Below are 22,261 nucleotides of genomic sequence, written 5' to 3' on the forward strand. Positions count from 1 at the left end.
TATTTTTATTTTTCAGGAAATCAATACTCCTTGACTCCCTTATCTTAGTTATGTTCCTATTTTTGGGGTTAGATGTACTTTTTCTCTTTTATGAAGTGTACATGCATTTATTTTTTATCATAGTAAATGTTTGATTTATTCATTTTTCTTTTTAGTTAACTTATTTTTGATACTGTCCCAAATCTGGAAAACACAATCCTATGTCTTATCATCTGCTTAATATTCTGATGTATAATTTTAGATAATATAAATTATTTATTTTGTCTCTTTTATTGAGTACATACACATTTATCTTATCTTAGTCAATGTTTATTTTATCCCTTTCACTTAAGTTTTTTATTTTCCCCAATCTCAAACAAAATCTTAAATCTTTTATATAATTTGCATACATTCTAATTTTAAAGTTGTATATCATTAAACATTATTTAGTCTCTTTTGGTGAGTATTTAGGCTACATTTATTTTATCTGTCAATTTAAATTAAATTTTTCTTACTTTTTAATGTTTATTTTTAAACTGTCCCAATCTCAAAATACAATTCTAAATATTTTATATCATCTGCTTTACATTCTAATGTATCATTCTAATTATATAAAAAAATACACATTTAGTATGAACACATTTATTTGATCTTAGTTAATTTGAATGTAATTTGTTTAATAATTGTTTTCCTCTTTTTAATTTGTTTAACATCTGAATTATATGTATTAATGTACATGAATATAATTGCCTCATTAATTATTATTTCATATTAATGAAAATGAAAAAGGACACAATATATTGTATATAGTTGTGGGCTCAATAAAGATATTTTAAATACATTTAAATAATTTAGGCTGTTTTAACCTCAATATTGAATTTTCTCTCCTGTCAGATATGTTTCAGAACAAATATTGACATTTAAGAGCAAAGTTATGGATCTCCAGATTTCTGTAAAAACAAATAAATCCTTCATACCAGTGGGAACTTAAGTGTTTCTTTTGCTCTGCTGCCATCTGGCGACTAAAATGAGGCACATCAAATATTTAAACCTAAATTATAGGGGGAAAAAAACAGTAAACAGTAGCTTTTATCCTTATAATAATATAATAAATAACTGCAATGTGTTTGTTTTTCTAGAACAAATTCAGGAAAAATGTATCATAAAATAAACAGGAAACAATTTTACCTATGAGAAAATCCAAGTGTTAAAAACAAATAATGCACAGAATACAAAATAAATTAATGAATAAAAGTGTTTGTAAAAGTGTAAAAACGTTTTTTTTTTTCAAACAAGCAAAAAAAAAATATTTTACTACACATTTTCTACATTTTATGGGAGGAACATTCATATTATTATTTTTTATTTTATGTTACTATAGAACAAAAAAAAACAACTAAATAAGCTCCCTAAACGTTTAACTGTTTAAGCCTAAAAGCTTCAGATGTCAGTCAACTCAGTGAAATCTCAGATTGCTTTTAAGTCATAATTTATTGATTCATCTTCAGTCTTTCTCACAATTATCTGCTGTAATAATTAAATGATTTATATACAAATACAGTCTCTGAGGCATCAGAATGAACACAAGCAGTTTAAAGTTCTCGACGTCTTTCAGTGACACAAGAAAATGTTCAGTCTCTGAAGTTGTGACAGGTTTTGTTCGTCTGTTCAAGTGAAAGGTAGAAAAACTCGTCCATCGTTCTCTTTCCTCGTAAAGATTCAACCTCAAACCTTGTTTAGCTCAAATATCAGCAGATGGAGTGACAGCAAGATGCAGATTGTGATGATTAAAACTCATTTCAAAAATGTAAAGTGACTGAAAAACTGCCTTAAAGGATTCCAGGATTTCCAGGAACCTGGTTTACTTACAAAATATGAGGGCCGTTGTCAGGAAAATAAATTAATCTGATATTGTTTGAGAATTTAATTATAATACTAAACAATAATAATATACACACTGCATTGTAAATTTTGTTTAATGCATTGTGTTAAATGTTTTTTTCTGAGTTCAATTATAGGTAATACTATTATACTCAATTATAGATATTTGTATCTTTTATCTCACAGGGTATGTGCAATATTTTACATATTTTAATTCAATTTTTATTACTGTGTCTTTGGTCTTGTTTGCTACATATTGTTTTAGCAAGAAATGAAAATTTACCCTTTGGGACAATAAAGTATCTAATAATAATGATAACAGTCTTTCACTTTTCTCTATTATTGCTTTTTCTTTAACTTTTTCGACTTTATTCTCAAATCTTTATATTTTATTTTCCGAACAGCGACCCCAAAAATCTGAGACACCAAACATGAATGTGGTGGCCCTTTTTTATTTTTTAACTAAATTATGGAAAGTCATTTAATTCATTATTCAAGTAAATAATACGGAACTAAATAAATCAATATGCCTATGAAATAAATTTATAAATTTAGAAAAATATATGAAGGAGTCAAAATATTTATAGAATAAATATGTTTTATTTTAAAAAAGGTCTACTTTTATTTATAAAAGTCCTCAGACTGAGTCATTTATTTATTTCTATTTGTTGCCTTATTTATTTTAGGATTTATTTCATAGGCATATTTATTTATTTAATATTAAAGGAAATGGAATTTGACAAAAAAGAAAAAAAGATTTTCAGTGTAAGAGTCTCTTTGTAGGAGCCAATGCTTTCCAGATGAAAAGCCCAAACTTCAGCTTAAAAAAAAAAAGATTTTTGGATTTTTCTCTTCCTTTCTCCTCTGACAGATGTTAGAACCAGAACCAGGATCCTGTCTCAGTTGTAGCTGTACCCTGGCAGAGGGAGTTTCTGATCCTCCTTGGCCTCGAAGAAGGTGTAGGACAGAGTGATGGTGTCCACTCGGGCCATCCGCGGGTCCTCGTCGAACTCGGGGTCGATGTAGAAGAAGACGGGCATGTCGACCTCCTCGTGAGGGTTCAGACGCTGCTCCTCGAAGCAGAAACACTGCAGAGACATGAGAAAAAATTTGAAACAAATTCATCATTAACTCTCTTAAAATCACCAAAATTACACAATTTATGATAGTCAGAAACTGTAAAAAACAGAAGCTTGGACAAGATACAGTACCTGTTGGTTTATGATTCTCACAGCTTCATGTTTCCAAAGCTGTATAACATTTTTATCTTCTATAAATAGATTAAGCATGAACAGCAGGGACTCCCTGGATTAAGAGGTTAACATCAGATGTTTTAAAATCTGAGTCCGAGAACTCTCTTGTGTGAGTAACGCATTCATCAGGAAAAAAATTACCAAATGTAAAAAATGTAAAATGAATTTTCACCAGAATCACCTAATTCAACAAGACTTGTCTAAAAATTTGCACAAACATTAGAAAAAAGAATATGTCAAACACCAAAAAAGAGTGCACACAAGATATATAGATATAGAACATATTTCTAGAACAGATACTGAATTTAATGACCACCAATTTATGATTTAAGCGTCAAGGTCTTTGTTTCCTCATCAGGTGGTAAATAAATTAAATATATGATCTTTGAAGCATTATTTTGTGTGCAGACTCTCTAATATTTATCAAAGAAGTAAAGATAATAGATGAGGAACAATAACCAAAATCTGATCTTAAAATATATTCTATTTCTTCAAATGACATATTTAAAAAATCGCCGAAACAAAATTGTTATTGATCGAATTCATGGGCAAAACTATAAAAAATTATATTCAGAAAAAGGTCTCAAGGTATAACAAACCAGAATTCATCTACATCTACAGTTTGAGTTTTTAACCTTCTGAGAAAAAAAATGCTAAAACACTGTTGTATCTTTTGCAATTTGCAATCATCCTTGTAATAAAGTCTTCGGTCAGGAAAAAAAAGGTGAGGATTGGAGTACCTGGATCTTGTTGAAGTACTGTCCCGCCTCGAAGGGCACCACGTTGTAGGTGGAGATGCCGATGATAGGTTTGTTTGTGGGGTTCTTTGCTCTGTAGAAAGCCAGCGCCGTCTCACCTGGAACCACCTGCACAACACACACACAACAGAAACGTTACAGACTCGTGTGGTTTCAGACCAACAGGACAGCAGTGCACAACTTGGTTTCACATGCAAAAAAAAAAAAAAAAAAATCACCGGGTTTATTAAAAAACTATTAAAATATGACAAAGTTGGGGCGTCCCGGTAGCTCACACAGGTAGAGCGCGTACCATTAACCCTCCTGTTGTCCTCGGGTCAAGGAAGGAAGAAGAGGGAAGGACGCAAAGGGAAGTAAAAAAGGATGGAGGAAAGAAGGAAGGAAAGAAAGAAGGATGGAGGAAGGAAAGAAGAGAGGAGGAAAAGGAGAAAGAATGGAAAGGAGAGAGAAAGGCAGGAGGATGGAGGAAAGAAAGGGGAGGAGGAGAAGAAAGGAAGGAAAAATAAAGAAGGAAGGGGGGGAAGGGAAGAAGGAAGGAGGATAGAGGAAGGAATGGAGGCGGGAGGGATGAAAGAAGGAAGGAAGGAGGAAAGGAGAGGAAATCAGGAGGAAGGAAAGAAGAGAGAAAGTAAAGGAGATAGCGGAAGGAGGAAAGAAAAGAAGGGAAGGAGGGAGGAAAGAAGAGAGAAAGTAAAGGAGGATAGAGGAGGAAGGAAAGAAGGAAGGACGACAGGAGGGTTAAGGCCGTGTGCTTGCTGCAGCGGACCCGAGTTCGAATCAGGCCTGAGGTCCCTTTGCTGCATGTCTCCCCCTTTCTATCTGTCACTATCTAATAAAGCAGTAAAATGCCAAAAAAATAATCTTTAAAAAATAAAAAATACAAATAAATATGAAAAAGCTGGGGTTCGTGCACCTTTTCTAAAGTCGAATTCAAGCACTTTCCAAGCATTTTCAATGTTCAAGATCTTCCAGCATCTGACAGCTGTGATAAATTACATATTTATGGGTCAATGACGTGATCGAACCCAGTGTCAGTTGGTGCAACCAGTCACTTTTTTTCATAAAAATCTGATTATATACAGGAAAATAAATGTGAACTTAAATGAGAAAAATAATACAATCCACGTTTACATTGCAACATTATGGTAAAGTATAATACATTTTACATAATTTGTCAAAACTTTAGAAAAAATGTTTGTTTTCAGAATATGTTCTCTCAATATTGATGAAATGTGGAAATGTAGAAATACTATAGTTTTATTTAAATGAAGTAAGTATATGTATAAGTCCACTTAAATACACTGTAGGTGGATAAAGTATTTCATATTTATTATCATTTTGTGGTTACACCATTTGACATCTTGCCACACCTTATTTGTCACTGACCCTTATATAAAGCACAAACAGTAAAAACAGGATACTGATTATTTCACTTCTTCATCACATTATATTAATATATATAATAAGTTTTTGTTGCTTTAAACAACCAACATGATGTTGTGACAGCAAGCTACAGAAGGGTGACAGGTGGAACACTTGTAGCTTTTTAATCTGTTTTTAAGTAGAATCAGCGTCTGATATAACCTTAATTTAAAAGCACTATGTTTAAAATTGAAAAGTTTTTAAAAACATCAAATATCTGTAGGAACCTGGTGTGTCATTCTCTCCTTGCCCTCTCCCCTGAAACCCTTACCTCCCTGTGAAAATCGTGAGAAATTGATAAATACAACAAAAATACAAAAAAAAAATGATGTTATGTAATGGTATGGTTATGGTATGTAATAATAAATACATAAATGCCAGTGTTTCATTATTAATATTTTAGTGCCAATGTTTCCCTTTTCAATGTCACTGTTCTGGTTTTCTGCAAGAGAAAATGTTTAGAAAGTGTTTGAAACCAAATGACAGCCTGGATTTATCTGGTGTTCCTCAAGTCTTGGTGTCTTCATGTGGGATTCTGGAGGGACCTTTCAACATTATTATCAATTCTCAAATAAATAATAAATTGACTCATTTAGCACCAAATCTGTGTCACAAATATTATCAACCCAAAAATTTCTTCAACAACTTGTGAGAGATAATTAAACATGAGAATGGACTTCATAAACTCATATCATAATGTTCCAAAGACTTATAAACGTATTTTATCTCTAATGTACGACTGGAACATCTTGACTCAGTGATGAGTTGCATCTCAGATTAATCTTCAGGTTCCACCTTTCAGATAATGTAACCACTTCTATGTGACATCTACTGTTGACCTGCTTTCTTCTCTTAAAAATCCACTGTCCTACAAGAATGGATAGACCCGATAACTCTACACACACTGACTATCTGGTTTGATTTGGTCAGACAACACAAATTAGAAAGAAAGATAAAACTGGGAAGTTGGTTTGCTTATGATGACGGATTTAAGCCGGGGGCAAATGACTATAATGTCAGGGACTGGGGCAGGGAAGGGCTCACAGCAATGTGTAAACTAATGAAGAATGGAAACATAATGAGCTTCCAGGAGCTGAAAAGGGACTATGGCCTTGAAAACAGAGACCATTTCAGATTTTTACAGCTGCGGGACTATTTTATAAAGGAAATACAAACTGTAAAAAACCTGAATGGTGTACTCGATGGAATGATCAGGACATACGATGGAACCAAACTGAAAGCAGTTTCAGTACTGTACCAAAACTTTAGAGACTCAGAAGATGTCTCCACTCTGTACATTAAGGAGAAGTGGGAGAATGAATTGAAGATTAACATTACCGTAGAGGAGTGGCAGAATATGTGTCAAGTACAGCACACAACCACAAACTCCAGAATATGGCGGGAATTTGGGTGGAAAAATCTGACCTGTTTCTTCATCACTCCCAAATTAAAAAGTAAACAAACAGGCTCCCAGCATGCTTGCGGGCGTACATGTGGAGAAAGGGAAGCAAATCATACACATATTTTCTGGGGATGTCAGAAACTTAACCCATTTTGGGGAAATGTACACAAAATAATTAAAGATGTCCTGGGTTATACAATACCTAGAGAATGTAGTGTTATGTACCTTGGGAATTTTAATCATTATGTCCTGGTCAAAGACAGATATTTAATAAAAATACTACTGGTCACATGTAAAAAAACAATAACAAGAAGATGGTGTAAGGTCGAGCCACCAGCTGTAAATGAATGATTAGAAATCATTAGAGAAATCCATAACATGTAAAGAATGACATACAGACTTAGAATGAAGGAAAATGTCTTTTTGACTAAATGGGAGAAGTGGACGCGATGGGACACAGTTGAAAATTGAAATGTATCTTATTCATTTCTCTTATATCTGTAAACAGTGTAATTTAATAATGGACGCATGTAGCCATGACTGTTGTACTTTCTTTCTTTTTGTTGTTGGATCTATATGTATACTTTGATGTTTTCATTCATTTAAAAAAAAAAAAAAAATCCACTGTCCCCCATGAAAAAAATTGTCAATTTTTATGTTAATAAATGGCACTGAAGAAGAACTTACAAAGATCTCTGTCTGCTGCGGTCTGAAGTTCCACTGCATGCTGGCGTGTGTGTCTGCGTTGAAGGTGATCTTGAGGACGCGTTCCTTCACCGGCTTCATCGTCTCCACCTGATCCGTGTCGTGTCCGGCCACCGCCGTGCCGCCGAGCCCCGACGCCTGCCAGGTGAAGATAAAAAGGTCACATGATGAGCAGGTGTGGAGCGAGGTTATCATAGTTTTGTTTTTTTCATTAGTTTTAATTTCTTTGTGATTTTTTGTTTTCAAATTCAGTTCGTTTTAATTCGTTTTTAGAATGTGTTTGCTAGTTTTAATTAGTTTTATTTTTTGGAATATGCCTAGTTTTAGTTTAGTTTTTATTAGTTTTAGTGTTAGTTTTAGTTTTTTTGTAATGGGGTATTTGTTGGGTGCCAGATTCAATAAGGTCCCAATAAATGTTTCCTATATTTCTTTTGTCTGATCGATCTCAGCCCCAATAAGTTTATTAAGTCATAAAACCAGATAGATTAAATAGATTTCATATCAACCAAAAAGGTTTACGTATGAAAAAAGTTGACAAAGACGAAAACGAAGGACATTTTCACTATCATTTTAGTTAGTTTTAGTTAGTTTTGTAACCACAAAATACAGTTTCAGTTAGTTATCGTTTTTTTAAAAAAAACTCTCGTTTTTATTTTTATTCCAGGTAACGAAAATGTTTTTTCAATTCTAGTTTTCCTTATTTCGTTAGTTTTTGTTAACTATAATAACCTTGGTGTGGAGGTTAAAGACATCAGGAACAGGAAGTGGTCCTCCTCACCTGGCAGTAGAGCCGGTAGAGAGGCACGGCGGCGTACGACAGGCCGATCATCCCTACTCCAGCAGCAGCGATGTACGTCAGCACCGTCCTGTTCCTCGTCCTCCACTCCTCCTCCTGGCTCTTAAACTTCCGGCCTCGGCTCTTGGTGCCTCGGCTCTGTGCGTGGAGGCGCGGGGGCAGCCGGCGCCGCAGGAAGTTCTCAGCCTGAGACTGCAGCAGCGTCCTGGAGGCGTCGCACCGAAGCGTCCGGACGCATCGCGTCAACAACACGGAGGCCTGAGGGCAGCAGAGGGACGGACGCAGCAGCAGCATGGTGGGACGTCCACACCTGAGGCTGGGACGGCAGGAAGAAACTCACCTGGTGGAGGACAAACACCAGCAGACACACACTGTATTCCTCCACACAAAATAAATAGAAAATATCTGCAAAGGCTGGTAGATGTGAATCATTTGTAAAATAGGGCTGCAATTAATTATTATTATTTAATTACATTTTTTCTTTTTTTTTTTTAATCATTTGGCAAGGAACCATCAAATGATTGTTTTATTTTGCTTTTAAAAAATTACCAAAACAGTTACAAAATAATCAAAAGTTTTTGCTGATTACATTTTTGTCAGTCAAGTAATCAAAAAACCCTTTATTTACTTATTTCACTTGAAACTTACTTATGTGTTCAAACAAATGAATTTTCCCAAAAGTTGAGAAACCGAAATACTTTGAATACAAGTTATATTTTAATGCCATCTTGCTTACTAACCAAAACTCTATTTAAAAGTTATATTTTAATGTCACCTTGTTTACAAACAAAAAAGTTATTTTTAATGCTACTTTGTTTACAAACCAAAAATACTATATTATATATTAACTTAATGCTTAACTGTTCCTGTGGCTGTTTTAATAGGACTAAATATCTCCGACAACCAAATAAAGTCTTTAATTCCAAACATTCACATTCATTCTTGTGATCTGAACCCAAAATATGAATTGATCTCTTCATTAAAAAGCCACTGGGATTACTTGCTTAAACGGATATATATAATAATGTTTTGGTGGATCGCATGTATATCGCTGTTATGTCCTTACTGGTTTCAACACTAACTGGTTCCCGTACGTGTGTAGCTGTGTTCTGCCTCAGTCAGCAGATTCGTCACATATTTAATAAACATTTCACTGGTGATTTCCAGGTCGCATCTCCTATCTACTGTGGATAAAATTGTTGTAAAAGTGAACACTACATCACAGCCACCTACACATAAAAAGAAAGCATGAAAATATAATGTTTGCAACATCGGTTAGAGCTGGATTCCAATTCACTACGACACAATTTAATTGTTCATGAACCGTCATGGAAAAAATTATTAGACCACCTAGTTTTTTTTTTCATTTCTTGTTCATTTTAATGTCTGGTACAACCAAAGGTACATTTGTTTGGACAAATATAATAATAACAACAAAAATATCTCCTAAAAGTTAAATTGAAGAGCTGATATCTAGACATTTTCCATGTTTTTATTGATTATAACCAAAATCATTATCAATAAAACAATGTTAAATGCCCAGATATCAGCTCTTCAATTTAACTTTTACGAGATATTTTTGTTGTTATTATTATATTTGTCCAAACAAATGTACCTTTAGTTGTACCAGGCATTAAAATGAACAAGAAATGGAAGAAAACAAGGGCGGTCTAATCATTTTTCCATGACTGTATATGTTTATTAAATATTTGACGAATCTGCTAAATGAGGCAGAAAACAGCTGCACACACCAGTAAGGGCACCAGTTAGTTTGGAAACCAGTAAGGACACAACACCGCATTCACCATCGAACACTGACGATTCTTAACATGTATTCAGTTATATTGTAGCATTTATGTCCGTTTGTTAAAAAACATGCAAACCTTAATTTCTCCAGTTCTTAAACGAGGTTCTTCTGCTATATTAACAATACATAAAAGGAAGGTAATAAAACGGTCATAAAAGTTAAACTTTGTGTTTAGCTCGGATGGTATTGATTGGGCAAGTTTTAAATGTCATTTATTTATTTAATAGTTGTTTTGTAGTTGAATAAAACGAGCCAACAGTAATGCTACCTATACACCAGAAGACTTTGAAAAGATTTGGAAAGACTCCTGCAAGACTATCAGCTCACACCTGCTCACATCTAAAGACAAGTGTTTAGAGTTTTTAGTCCCAGCCTAGTCTCACACTGAGATTCTACAAAGACTGTGAATCTTGCAGGGTCACTATTTACAAGACTACAACTAGATTTCCTTTAGCATTTTTTTTACCTACCATGCAATATTTGTGTGTGCAGTGGTTTGTGTTGGAAAAAGAAAAAGAAAAGAAGACGGCACAAAATGCCCCTCACAAAGCTGAAAAAGGGTTTCTGTTTTTCTGACATGAAAAGTTGACTATTTTACAGTAAAAATAGACAAGAAGAATAGATAAGGAAGAATAAAGGAAAGGAAAATTTAGAAAATAATTCATGATGTACATTTATGTCGTATTTAATTATATTTAATTTATTTGTTTAATAAGAATAATTATACTTATCAGCTCTATCAACTTTCATTTAGTTGATCACACATTAATTATCAATTATTTATTACTTATTTATGTATACATTTATTTATACATTTTAACCGGGTCTGCTTACTATTCTCTTTACTATGAAACAGCGCCCCCAAAATCCCGCTTGTGGCCATAAATATAATACATCTCTATATTTGTATTTAGGATTGAGTTTTCTGACATTATTGTGATGTTACTTTTTCCTGTCGAAGTGGTTTTTCTGCCGGTCTGGACCCGCTCATCTATTGGTTGTTGATTGTGTTACGTCACTGCGACTTGCGATAATATCAAACACGTTTGATTTGATCGCAAACCAAAGACTAGGAAAAGACTGATATCAAACAGCGCAGATTACTACCTTACACTTAACGATCGGGATGACGGGACCGCGCTGTGACTCCAGTAAGACTCCTAGATTTACTAAAGACTTTCAGTTTTTAGTCTGGGACTGGGGAAATCGTTTGGTGTAAGCCCAGCATTAGTTAGACGTCTCTGACCTGCAGGAGTCACCGGTTTATTAGCTAACATGCTAACTGAACTACTGACTTCGTTATAAACACGGTTTGTTTTGGTTATTTAAAATAGTGATTAAAGTACTAATAACTTACCTTTAATAAAGAAAACCACCGTCATTCACCGCTGGACACAAACACATTTAACATGTTTCACGGACAACATACATAACACGGGTGCAACATAGAATTAGTTCCCCTTTTAGACACAGACTAAAGGTTCCGCAAAGAAACAGTCCTACATGTACAACCGACGAGTTTCAATATATTTCTTTCCACAGTAGAAAGTGAAAAGAAAATAATTTAATAGAAAATGTCAGTAATATTTGAGCATTTATGTCTATAACATTTTGATAATTAAGTTCTTTTTTCAGCAATATTTCAACTGGTTAACTAATATAAACTAATATTTTCATAATGTAATTATTTTTAAGTAATATTTGAGCAGTTTGACATTTAAATAATTTCATTCATTTAAAAAAAAATATTGGTATATTTTCAATATTACAATAAATAAATGTAATTATTTTGCATGATAATCTATTAGCTTAATCGGTTTCAGTAATGTTTTAATAATTAATTTATTTTCAATATTATTATTGTCATTTAATATAATTATCTTGGTCATATTTGAGCAGTTTAACCTTTACATTTTCAGTAATGATTAAACAATCTAATCTAATTGTTTTCAGTTGTATTTGACCAATTTAACCAGTATATTTTCAATAACATTATAATTATGGAGTATAATTCCTTTTAGGTAATATTTCAGAATTTTAATAGGTATATTTTTTAGTAATATTAAAATGTATGTATTTTTTCAGTAATATTTGAACAATTTAACCAGTAAATTTTCGATAATATTTTAAACATTTTCAGTTACAATTGAGCAGTTAAACAAATATATTTTCAAGAATATTATCATAACATAATATAATTATTTTCAGTTAAGTTGAGCAGTTTAATCTGTACATTTATTTAGTTATAATTAGATATCATTGTTTTTATTATTTACCTTCACGGCAGTAAACCTTATTATCGTCACCCTGTTAAAATAATCGCCTAAGTCATTTTTTCAAGTTTCGCAGGAAACACAAAAAACTTCACCATGTGACATTTATTGATTATTTCACTCAAAAGGATGTAACAAAGGATAGCTATTGGCATAGGCACAGTAACTGTGTGTAAATTATGTAACTTAAGAGAAATAAATGACTTAGGCAATTTTTTAAACATGCCTTTGTGACTTAAGCAAGATATGGTAACACTTTATTTTGAAGGTGTCTACATAAGAGTCACACAAGCCTGTCAGAAACATGACATGGCAAGTGTCATGAGCATTAATGTTACTTCAAAGTGTCATTAATGTTCATGACACATCCCATGTCATGTTTATGACACGCTCATGTCACTCTTATGTAGACACCTTCAGATTAAAGTGTTACCATATCTTGCTTAAGTCACAAAGGCATGTTCAAAAAATTGCCTAAGTCACATTTTATTTTGACTTAGGCAAATAAATCCGCTTAAGACACACACTTGACATAGGCCATTATCTTAAAGGGGTAAAATCACATGATCTGATCAACTGAGGATGTAGGTGATTTTATCATAGGTGGCCGGCGTCATGAGGAGATGATTTAGGTTTTAAATTTTTTTTTACAAAAAATGACTTAGGCGATTATTTTAACAGTGTGACGTTATGTACAATACGTTTATAACACGGTTATAACTGATGATCAGGCTGTACGGTGGCCGCTGCGGGTCAAATCGAGCTCCTTCGCCGTTCGGAGGGGCTGCCTGCTGTAGTAATGGAGGGGGTCACAGTCGGCCAGGTATTTGATGCGGAATGCATCCTGAGCAAACGGCCGAGAAAGGTAAGAGAAAACCCGCCTCTGGGCTCTACGGGAACGGAGCTTCTGCCCGGCCCGGTTCTGACTGCTTGTGTCTGTTTTTCAGGGAAAGTTTGAGTATCTGGTGAAGTGGAGAGGGTGGTCGTCTAAGTAAGTATAGCTAACTGTTAGCCACATCCATGCTAACGACACATACAGTGAAAAAATGGCCCCAAACAATGCCGGGCTCCACCGCGGTGTTTACCCCGCTGCCGGAGGGCTTTAATCCCCGCAGAGGAGATGAAACCAACGGGGTTATCTTCAACACTCTGACGGATAAACACACAGCGGACACACCGAGCTGCAGCAGCCATTTCTGCTCCACTTATTCCGCTTTTCCGAGCCGTTTTCACACCAAGCAGCTGATGCTAACAGCAGGATTTCTACTGTAAATGTAGTGAATATAAACAGGCTGCAGGCTGCACTACGTCACATACATGCATTTAGACTGAAAATACACAGTTTATTTGATTTTATTTTAATTATGGTTCCAAACCAATTTTACACCAGTAAACATCCATCATGTGTACAGCTGTGTTACTGCATCCTGCTGCTCTGTTTACATCTTCCACTCTATTATAAATATATTTATATCTTGTTATGTTTTAATAGGACTTTAAATTAATATTTGAATAGTCCAACCAGTATATCTATGGTAATTATTTATCCATATAATATCATTATTTTCAGAAATATTATAACAATTTAATATAGTCATTTTATATAACATTAAGGCAGTTTGATCAGTATATTTTAAGCAATACAATTTAACAAGCGACTTTGAGTACATTTTAAAAGCGCTATATAAATCTGATTTAATAATATTATTATTTTCATTAATATTTTAATTATTTAAATGTGTGAAATGTGGAAAAAAAACGTTCCCCTCTTTAGTTTGTTTTGGTTAATTATTTGTATTTTCTTGCTCACGAACTCCAGCTGTGTTTATCACATTCATAAAGTGATGAAATGTTGGCGTTTGTGGTTTCAGCTTGTTTTCTGCCCCTAAATGGTCATAAAAATCACTTGCAGCAGGTTTAAGTCATCACGCAGAAATTAAAACTATAAAATACAAATGAAGAGATTTTATTAACTCAACCGTCTTGTTTCTAATGTTTTCAGGCACAACAGTTGGGAGCCAGAAGAAAATATTCTGGACCCGAGGCTGCTGGCAGCTTTCCACAAGAGGTGTGTGTGTGTGTGTGTGTGTGTGTGTGTGTGTGTGTGTGTGTGTGTGGACATTTTGAGATGGAAGCAGATGTTTCTCAACGGAAAGAAACAAATGTTGAAAAAGATTAAAATTATTTAAAAACAAATGGCACATTTCTACGGAAGCCCTGAGAGGCAAGTCAGAGTAAATAAAAATAAATTCAGCTGATTATTTTTTTTATCTGATCTAAATTAATTTCACTATTTTTAAAATGTAAAAAAGGTCTTGCCACTTTTTTGTCAGGCTCATTTTTCTAAGTCTTTATTGTTGTAATACTCCATTTGACCACAAGAGGCTGAATCGCACGTCTACTACGTGTTCTGAATGTAGCCGAAATTCCAACAACATTTTCGGACACTTTTTCAGAAAAATGTAAAAAAATTTGGGGGAATAATTTCACCTGCCAAAACATTCTTTTCACCTGGGCCTGTTGCCTTTCAACTTTTCAGAAAAAATGAAAGCATTTTTTTTAACTGTTGTGAAATCATAAACACAGGAGACAATTTGTATCAGATTTAGAAAATGGATCACCAGAATTTTTCTTGTCACTTCTCTCTGTACATTTTTACAGTAGAATAAATAGGGCTGCACCTTCATTTTCATTCAAGTTATTCATTATCATTATTTATACATTTGTGCAATCAAATATCAAAAAGTCTAAATGAAAATTAATCATTAACTTTTTCAGACTTAAAGTCCAAAACAAGTTTACATAAGAAGTAATTTCTGAGATTGACTGATTTTCAGAATTGTTGATGATTCAGATTTTTTATTTATTGAGATTAATATTCTGAGAATCAAAGTAAGTAAACCGTAACAAAATGAAAGTGAACTCGGATCATCAGTGAACAAAGTTTCAGACAGTTTCTCCTTTCATTTATTTGATGTTTTATGTGTTATTATTTCTCAGAGAACAAGAGCGGGAGCTTCTGTTCCAGAAGAAAGGAAAGAGGCCGAGAGGACGACCGCGGAAGATTCTGGTAATTCGTCTTTCCTCCAGTTTAATTCGTACAGAAGAATCATAGACGCATTCAGTTATTTTATTCTTTATTGTTTCAGCAGCCAGCGCCAGCCACCACTAAAGACAGCCGCTCCTCGTCTTCCTCCTCCTCCGGCCTGTCGTCATCCGCCTCCTCCTCCTCCTCAGAGGATGAAGATCACACGAAGAAGGCGAAGCCGGGTCCCCGCGTCCACCCCGTCCCCCAGAAGAGGCCTCAGATCGTGCTCGCCAAACCCGATCCTCCATTGAAGAAGAAGCGCGGGAGGAAGCCACTCCACCCTGACCTGCGGGCGTTAAGGCAAGCGAAGAGCAGACCGCCGCCTCCTCCTTCACCTCCTCCTCCTCCACCTCCTCCACGCCACCACCAGGTGCTCAGACCGCAGAGGGACGAGCCGCGACCCGGCGTAAAGAAACCTCTGCAGCCAGCGAGCTTCACCTACACCGGGCTGAGCCGAATGTCCAGAGATGAGGCCGCCTCCGCCTCCCAGACCTCCGCCAGCTCCTTCTCACAGAGCGCCACCTCCAAGGCGGGGTCTCTCAGCTGCATCTGGACCAGCCGCTCCATGTCTCCGTCCTCGTCCTCCTACAGCAAAACGGGCCCGTCCCCGCAAAGTAAGAACTCTCTGTCCGAGCTGAAGCGCTCCATCTCAGAAACTGCCAGCGGCCGAGGAGACGGCTACAAGGTGTCCGCGCTGAAACAAGGCGGCGGCCCGGGCTCGCTGGGTTTGCACAACAGCTTCGGCGGAGGCCAGACGGCGGTGCAGCGCTCCCCGCTGAGCCAGAGGAGGCAGGAGGGCACCGGGCCGCTTCAACACAAGCAGCAGAGCCTCTCCAAGGCCTCGTCCTCGCCGACGCCTCGAGACCGGGCCAACCAGGCTCTCAACCTCCGAGCTCTCAACCTGCAGAGCGTCAGCAAGCCGCCGTCCAGCAGCAGCCATCAGGGGAACAATGGCGGAGCTGCGGCGTCCAGGTCGAGCTTACGGAGCGGCGTCGTTGTAAAAGGAGGCGTCAAAGAAACTCGGACGACAGCTGGCGGGCAGCGCTCTGGACTGGCGACAGGTGGCGCTGCGGAGCAGGGGCGGTTACGGGAGGACAGGGGGGCGGAGACGAAGAAGATGACAGGAAGCGCCGCCGGTCGAGGGAGCGGCGTCGGCGGGAGGCACGAGGAGAGGAAACACGGGCTCGCCTCTCAGAGTCGGAGCCTGAACGAGCTCAGTACCGGAGACTCGGATGAGACCAGCAGCAGCGAGTCGGAGCACGACGCCACGCTGTTTCCAGTCAACAGCAGGCCCAGCCTCGGCAACGACGCCACCGAGTCTGACACGGAGACGGACTGGCGGCCAGCCCGGAGCCTCCTGGAGCACGTGTTTGTCACCGACGTCACGGCCAACTTCATCACGGTGACGGTGAAGGAGTCACCCACAAGCGTCGGGTTCTTCAACTCACGGAATCACTGAAGGTGGCGCCAGAGCTGAACTGTCCTCCAACACTTCCTGCAACAGCTCCGAGGGTTCCCAGGATCCCGTCGGTCCCCAATCTTTACACGCTTCAAAATGCACAAAAAGTCTGGGGACTTGTTGTGCTGTCCAAACAGACAATTCACTTTCTGTGGTTTCAGTAATCAAGTGATGTTTCATACGTAGTAGAAGACAAAAACCACATCAGAGAGATCAAAGTATTTGTTGAAACAATGTAGGAATCCTGAAGTTTGACCTCGTTCACACCTGATATTAACCTGCAGTCCAGAGGAGGAAGTTTAGCATTTCATCCTGCAGCCTCGTGTAGTAGTTGTACCATTTTCTCCATGTGGTATCCACACATGCAGATACAAAACAATGCAGGTGAAGTTATTTTAGTTTGTGTTGTTGCACTTAATAATTAAATATAACATTAAGATCCTCAACCAGTAATAAAGTCCCACTTGCTCAGAATTAGGGTTGCAAAGGGGCGGAAAATTTGCGGTAAATTTCTGGAAAATTTCCGGTAAATTTCCATGGGAAGTTAAGCTTGGGAATTTTGGAAATATTCCATATATTATATATATATATATATATATATATATATAATATAATATGTATTATGTTATATATATATATTATATATATTCCATAATGGGAATTAATGGGAATTTATGAGAACTAATTGGGAATATATTATATACAAGCATAAATATAAGCAAAAGTCATAAGAAAACATCCATACAAAATGTTTTCAACAGATATTTCAACAGATTTATTTGTAAGTAGAGTAGAACACGTTCTAATTACTTGTTTCATGGATGAACAAAAACAGGAGTGTTGGGTTCAATATCACCCATCCCCTAACCCCACTCATTCAAAAATGCACCCCCCCCCCCATCCAAAAATCTCCACAAAGTCCCATTCAAAATGTTAAATGAAAAATGCCACTCTTCCTCCAAAACGTTCCATTAAACATGCAAACCTTCCTTCAAGCAATCCTCTGCATTTTTGCTCAGTCAATAGACTCTTCCTGCTCCTCATCAACATCCAACAACATGTCCCCTTCCTCAACATCCAACTCTGAGTCTTCCTCTTCAGTGTCACTTTCCAGCCTTGTTGAGGATGGCTCTGTGTCAGGCTCAAAGAGCCTTAGGTTTGCGCCAATGCCAACCAGCTTTTCCACTCTCACATTTGTGAGCCTGTTGCGAACCTTTGTGTGGGTTAGGGTTTGATTGAGGAATGGCATGGATATTCAAGTGTATTTGAATGGCATCTGTTTGTTTTAGTCAAGATTATGCTAAAATATACTTTCCTCAACTATATTTAAGTTCCCTAAGAAGAGCCAACCTTCAATTTAGAAAATTCCCAGTTTATTCCCATAAATTCCCGTTAATTCCCATTAATTCCCGTGGAAAGTTTCCGTCTTTGAAAATTCCGGGAATTTTGCAACCCTACTCAGAATAAACAACAGACATAATATATCACTTTTTCGAATGAAGTTTGGTTTACAGTGGAGAACAAAATTCTAAAAATGAAAAAAAGTTGCTCAGAAAAAACTCTGATCTCTTTAAGGATAGTCAAGTAGCAGGAAGTGAAGTTTGGAGTTTGGTTCAGACAGCGTTGGTTTGTTGAAAGTCAATTATTTCACTCAAATATAGTACATTGACAACTTAATTGTTACTCAAAGTCCACTTACGAGGTTTTTTGTTTGCCAAAACTTTCAACCCACACTTTACCAGTAACAGAGTCAGAGGACAGTTGGGTGGCATTAAATTGTTTCCTTTTTGAATGGAGTTTGGTTTGTAGTGGAGCATTTAGAACTAAAAAAACTGAAGAAATAAGGTTCCAGTTGCTTATAAAAACAACAGACCTCACCAAGGTTAGTCAGTTGATGTTAAACTGTAACTTTTTTTTGAACGAGTTTGGTTTGTGGGGAATAATTCGCATTAAAAAAAACAAACAAATTGCTTAGTAAAACCACAGAACTCAGTAATAACAGTTGGTTGGTGTTAAACTGTAACTTTTTTGAATAAGTTTGGTGTGGATGTTGGTTTGTTGAAGGTTTATTCTTTCCCCTAAATTTCAGCCAAATTCCACTCACTTTCTTTTGCCAGAGCTTTCAACTGCACCGCATGGTCGTACCATGATGGCCATGTGGTAAATCATGTGACCTGTCCAGCCAGTGATGCAGCCTCTCTCAGACTGTGTTTTACTATCAGGTGTAAACGAGGTGTAGGTGTACGACACCGCCTCTCCAGTGCCTCAGGTTCCTCCCAGTCTGTCAGCCCACTGCCACCGTTCAGCTGCTTGTGATGATTAGTTTGAGTAGGACATGTTGTGCTTGTCGGACCTGTATCCAAACTAAATATGTGGCTTCATCCAGGGCAGCATGTTTAATCTAAATATTAAATTAAAAAAAATCAGTCTGTGATCGGTAACTTCTCATCCCATCATGTTTCAGTTCTCTTTGGACCAAAGCTGTTATGAATGTGAATTATATTGTTTTTTAATTTGTATTATTGACAGTATTCCTTGCACTACACACAGTATAAATGTAAGCTGACATTCCATTATCACTTATATCCAATTTTATACCATTTTAATACATTTGCCGTCACAGTGTCTTTTGGAGTTGAATTATGTGTTAATTTATATTGTAAATATGTTTTTTTTTTCATGTGATGACTGATAACTTTCTGGTGCTCATATTGGCTGACTAGCTTCAGATTCTTGTAGCCTGTGTGCCTCTCTGCCATTTTCAAGGTATTTGAAATAAACAATAAGTACCTAAAGAATGAAAATGTGTCGATTCACATCATCAGACAGTGTTTTAGGATGTGGCTGCAGTTCAGGGCTTCACCAGTGGCTCTCCCATGGACTATTTACTGTATTTATATTCTAATCCGTCACTTGTATTATTTGTCTGTTTTTTAATGATATTACTGTATGTCCTAGTTTTATATTAATTCTATTAACTCAAAATGGCACAAATTCATTAAAATTAACCTAGCAAACATCAATAATCTGTGTGCCAACGATGAAAAAAATCCAGCAAAAAACGCAAATTAAGGAAATGGGTTTAAGGAATATTTTTATAGTGTGGTTGCATGAGGTTCACAGTTGGTATTTACCAACTGGAGATGGCGGTGGAATATTTTCACCTCGCCGTCAGACAGCCTTGTTTATGTTTACGTGGCGTGAAATAACGATGTTAGCTTGCTCTTGCAAAGCCACCAGACTCCATTGACAAAAACAACAATTTTACCTCAGAACACAGGAGTTGCTGCTCTACCGCTGCCTTGATTGGTTCGTTAGCTTGTATTATTTGTGTGAATTTCGTGTTTTAAAGGGTAAGTTTGGATTCACCAAAGTCACCCAATAACATAAACAATAAGTTGTTGTGGAGGCAACAAACCAGCAACTCCCGTGTTCTGCTACAAGTAAAATGACTTGTTTTGTCAAACAGGTCTGGTGGCTTTAAAAAGGTTCATCTTGCCGTCAGACAAAACTGACGTGTTGTTTGTACACAAGCTTACAATGACCCATATTTATGTTTGTAGTTGCGGCGCCCTCTAGTGGTCGTAGTCATTATGAAGGATGCTATGATGGAAGTGACGTTATGGCTGCAGCGAAGATACGTATAAAGAACAACAAGGTTTGGTGGGTGAGTCAACAAACAGGACTCTCAGAGCTAATGTAAGTTAGTTTAACTTTCCCATGTAATAATTAATTTTTATTATTTAGATTTATATATTTTTGCATTTATTTTTTGAGTGATGGAATTATGCATTTTTACCCCCCTACTTATTTCCCAGAATTTTTTTTCTGTATTATTATTGTTACCTGTATTATTACCCATAATTTTACCTAGTAATAGTAATATTACATTTTATCTGTAGAATTACCTATAATATCACCTGTTATCATCTGTAATATTACCTTTGAAATTCCCTCTTATTATCTGTAATATCAACTATAATATTACCTTTAATTATCTGTAAAATTACATGTAATATTACTTATAATTCTTCCTGTTATTACCTGCAATATTACTTGAAATATTACCTGTTATAATCTGTTATATTGCCTATAATATTACCTGTTATCTGTAATATTGACTGTTATTATGTTACCTGTTATCTTTAAAATGTGTGTCTGAAATATGGAGAAAAACTGTGCAAACACTTGTGAAAATGTACTTAAAACACAACTCATTACGCACGTCTGCAGGTCAGTGTGTGTGTGTGTGTGTGTGTGTGTGTGTGTGTGTGTGTGTGTGAGTGACAGAAGCTGCAGCAGCATCAGTGATTTATGTGCAGAGTCGTGCAGCGAGGTGGAATTTTCCCAAAATAAAGTTTGAGTAAACAAACTGCGACAGACAGACAGAGGGGCCTCACACACCGGTATGTATAAACAGTGTGTGAACACTGTGGGGCAGTGTGAACACACACACACACATACACACACACACACACACACACACCTTCACATGTTGTCACACTGACACAAGTCATTTATTTTAATGGAGGCTGAGTGACAGACAGAGACTCAGTGCTGCCCCCTGCTGGCTGATGGGGGTGACGTCACACAGCTGCTGCATACACTGAGGTAGTCTTTAGGGACTAAAACCAGCGTATACAAATACTACATTACAAGAACAAATCATGCATTTGAAGTTATACTAACTGAAGAAATATTATCAGAATTTGAATCTCCAAAAACTTAAAGCAAACTGAAGTAGCTTAATGTGAACTTAAATTAAAGCACACATTTAGTGAGTATACTTAAATACATTTCCAAAAAAGTAAAATTAAAGTACACTACAATAAAGTATACTATTAGTGTACTGCATTTTTAGTACATTGAAGTTGAACTTAATGACATCTATTTTGCACTACTTTTTCAAAATTACAAATATTATGTAAGTATGTTTCAAATTAAGCACAAAACATAAAAGTGACTCGCATAACGTTTATGTTCAATTATATTTCTAATACACTAAGGTATACCATTTTTTTTCTTGTGGTACTTAAAGCATCCAACGTATTCGTTTATACAGATAGTAATTTTCTAAAAAAAAATGTAGTCAAAAGTTGAATTGTGTTGCATGCAGGATCATTTCAGTCTCTTTTTCTTTCCATATCTGCGCCAGATTACAGAAGAAATCATTAGGAAATAACAAACTGTGAGCTAAAGCATCCCTGTGTGTGTGTGTGTGTGTGTGTGTGTGTGTGTGTGTGTGTGTGTGTGTGTGTGTGTGGGCGGCTGCAGTCTGTCTCTTCACAGCAGAGTGAAAACCTCGAAATGTTTTAGTGTTACATCCGACTGTTCTCCCACTCATCTACCTGCTAAAACCTGTGTGCACACACATGCACGCACACACACACACACACACACACACACACACACACACACTGTTGTCACTGCTGTCTTTC

At 36.4% G+C, this 22,261-nt stretch overlaps 2 protein-coding genes across 3 annotated transcripts; one reads left to right on the top strand and one right to left on the bottom strand.

The window, feature by feature from the left end:
- Positions 1-1,451: 1,451 nt before the first annotated feature.
- Positions 1,452-11,529, bottom strand: LOC131959458 (cytochrome c oxidase assembly protein COX11, mitochondrial). The gene is made up of 5 exons (XM_059324660.1): positions 11,361-11,529; positions 8,179-8,536; positions 7,383-7,538; positions 3,854-3,979; positions 1,452-2,948 (listed from the first exon to the last, which is right to left on the bottom strand). The coding sequence occupies exons 2-5, from the start codon at positions 8,488-8,490 to the stop codon at positions 2,760-2,762; spliced, it is 783 nt and encodes a 260-aa protein (XP_059180643.1). The 5' UTR covers positions 8,491-8,536; positions 11,361-11,529; the 3' UTR covers positions 1,452-2,759.
- Positions 11,530-13,071: 1,542 nt separating this feature from the next.
- On the top strand, positions 13,072-19,844 carry LOC131960079 (chromobox protein homolog 2-like). Of its 2 annotated transcripts, none has more exons than XM_059325304.1 (5): positions 13,072-13,141; positions 13,224-13,267; positions 14,279-14,344; positions 15,277-15,346; positions 15,426-19,844. In XM_059325304.1, the coding sequence occupies exons 1-5, from the start codon at positions 13,076-13,078 to the stop codon at positions 16,821-16,823; spliced, it is 1,644 nt and encodes a 547-aa protein (XP_059181287.1). In that variant the 5' UTR covers positions 13,072-13,075; the 3' UTR covers positions 16,824-19,844. The 2 variants fall into 2 exon arrangements, with proteins under 2 accessions (XP_059181287.1, XP_059181288.1); XM_059325305.1 differs by having other exon boundaries at positions 15,429-19,844.
- The last annotated feature ends 2,417 nt before the right edge of the window (positions 19,845-22,261 follow it).

This window comes from Centropristis striata, chromosome 21, assembly GCF_030273125.1.
Source record: "Centropristis striata isolate RG_2023a ecotype Rhode Island chromosome 21, C.striata_1.0, whole genome shotgun sequence".
Lineage (NCBI taxonomy): Eukaryota > Metazoa > Chordata > Actinopteri > Perciformes > Serranidae > Centropristis > Centropristis striata.

Coding starts and splice junctions, on each gene's coding strand:
- LOC131959458 (XM_059324660.1), bottom strand. CDS start 8,490: ATGCTGCTGCTGCGTCCGTCCCTCTGCTGCCCTCAGGCCTCCGTGTTG. Junction 7,539..8,178: donor TCTACCGGCTCTACTGCCAG/GTGAGGAGGACC, acceptor TTCACCTGGCAG/GCGTCGGGGCTCGGCGGCAC. Junction 3,980..7,382: donor CGCAGCAGACAGAGATCTTT/GTAAGTTCTTCT, acceptor TGTGTTGTGCAG/GTGGTTCCAGGTGAGACGGC.
- LOC131960079 (XM_059325304.1), top strand. CDS start 13,076: ATGGAGGGGGTCACAGTCGGCCAGGTATTTGATGCGGAATGCATCCTG. Junction 13,142..13,223: donor TGAGCAAACGGCCGAGAAAG/GTAAGAGAAAAC, acceptor TCTGTTTTTCAG/GGAAAGTTTGAGTATCTGGT. Junction 13,268..14,278: donor TGGAGAGGGTGGTCGTCTAA/GTAAGTATAGCT, acceptor TAATGTTTTCAG/GCACAACAGTTGGGAGCCAG.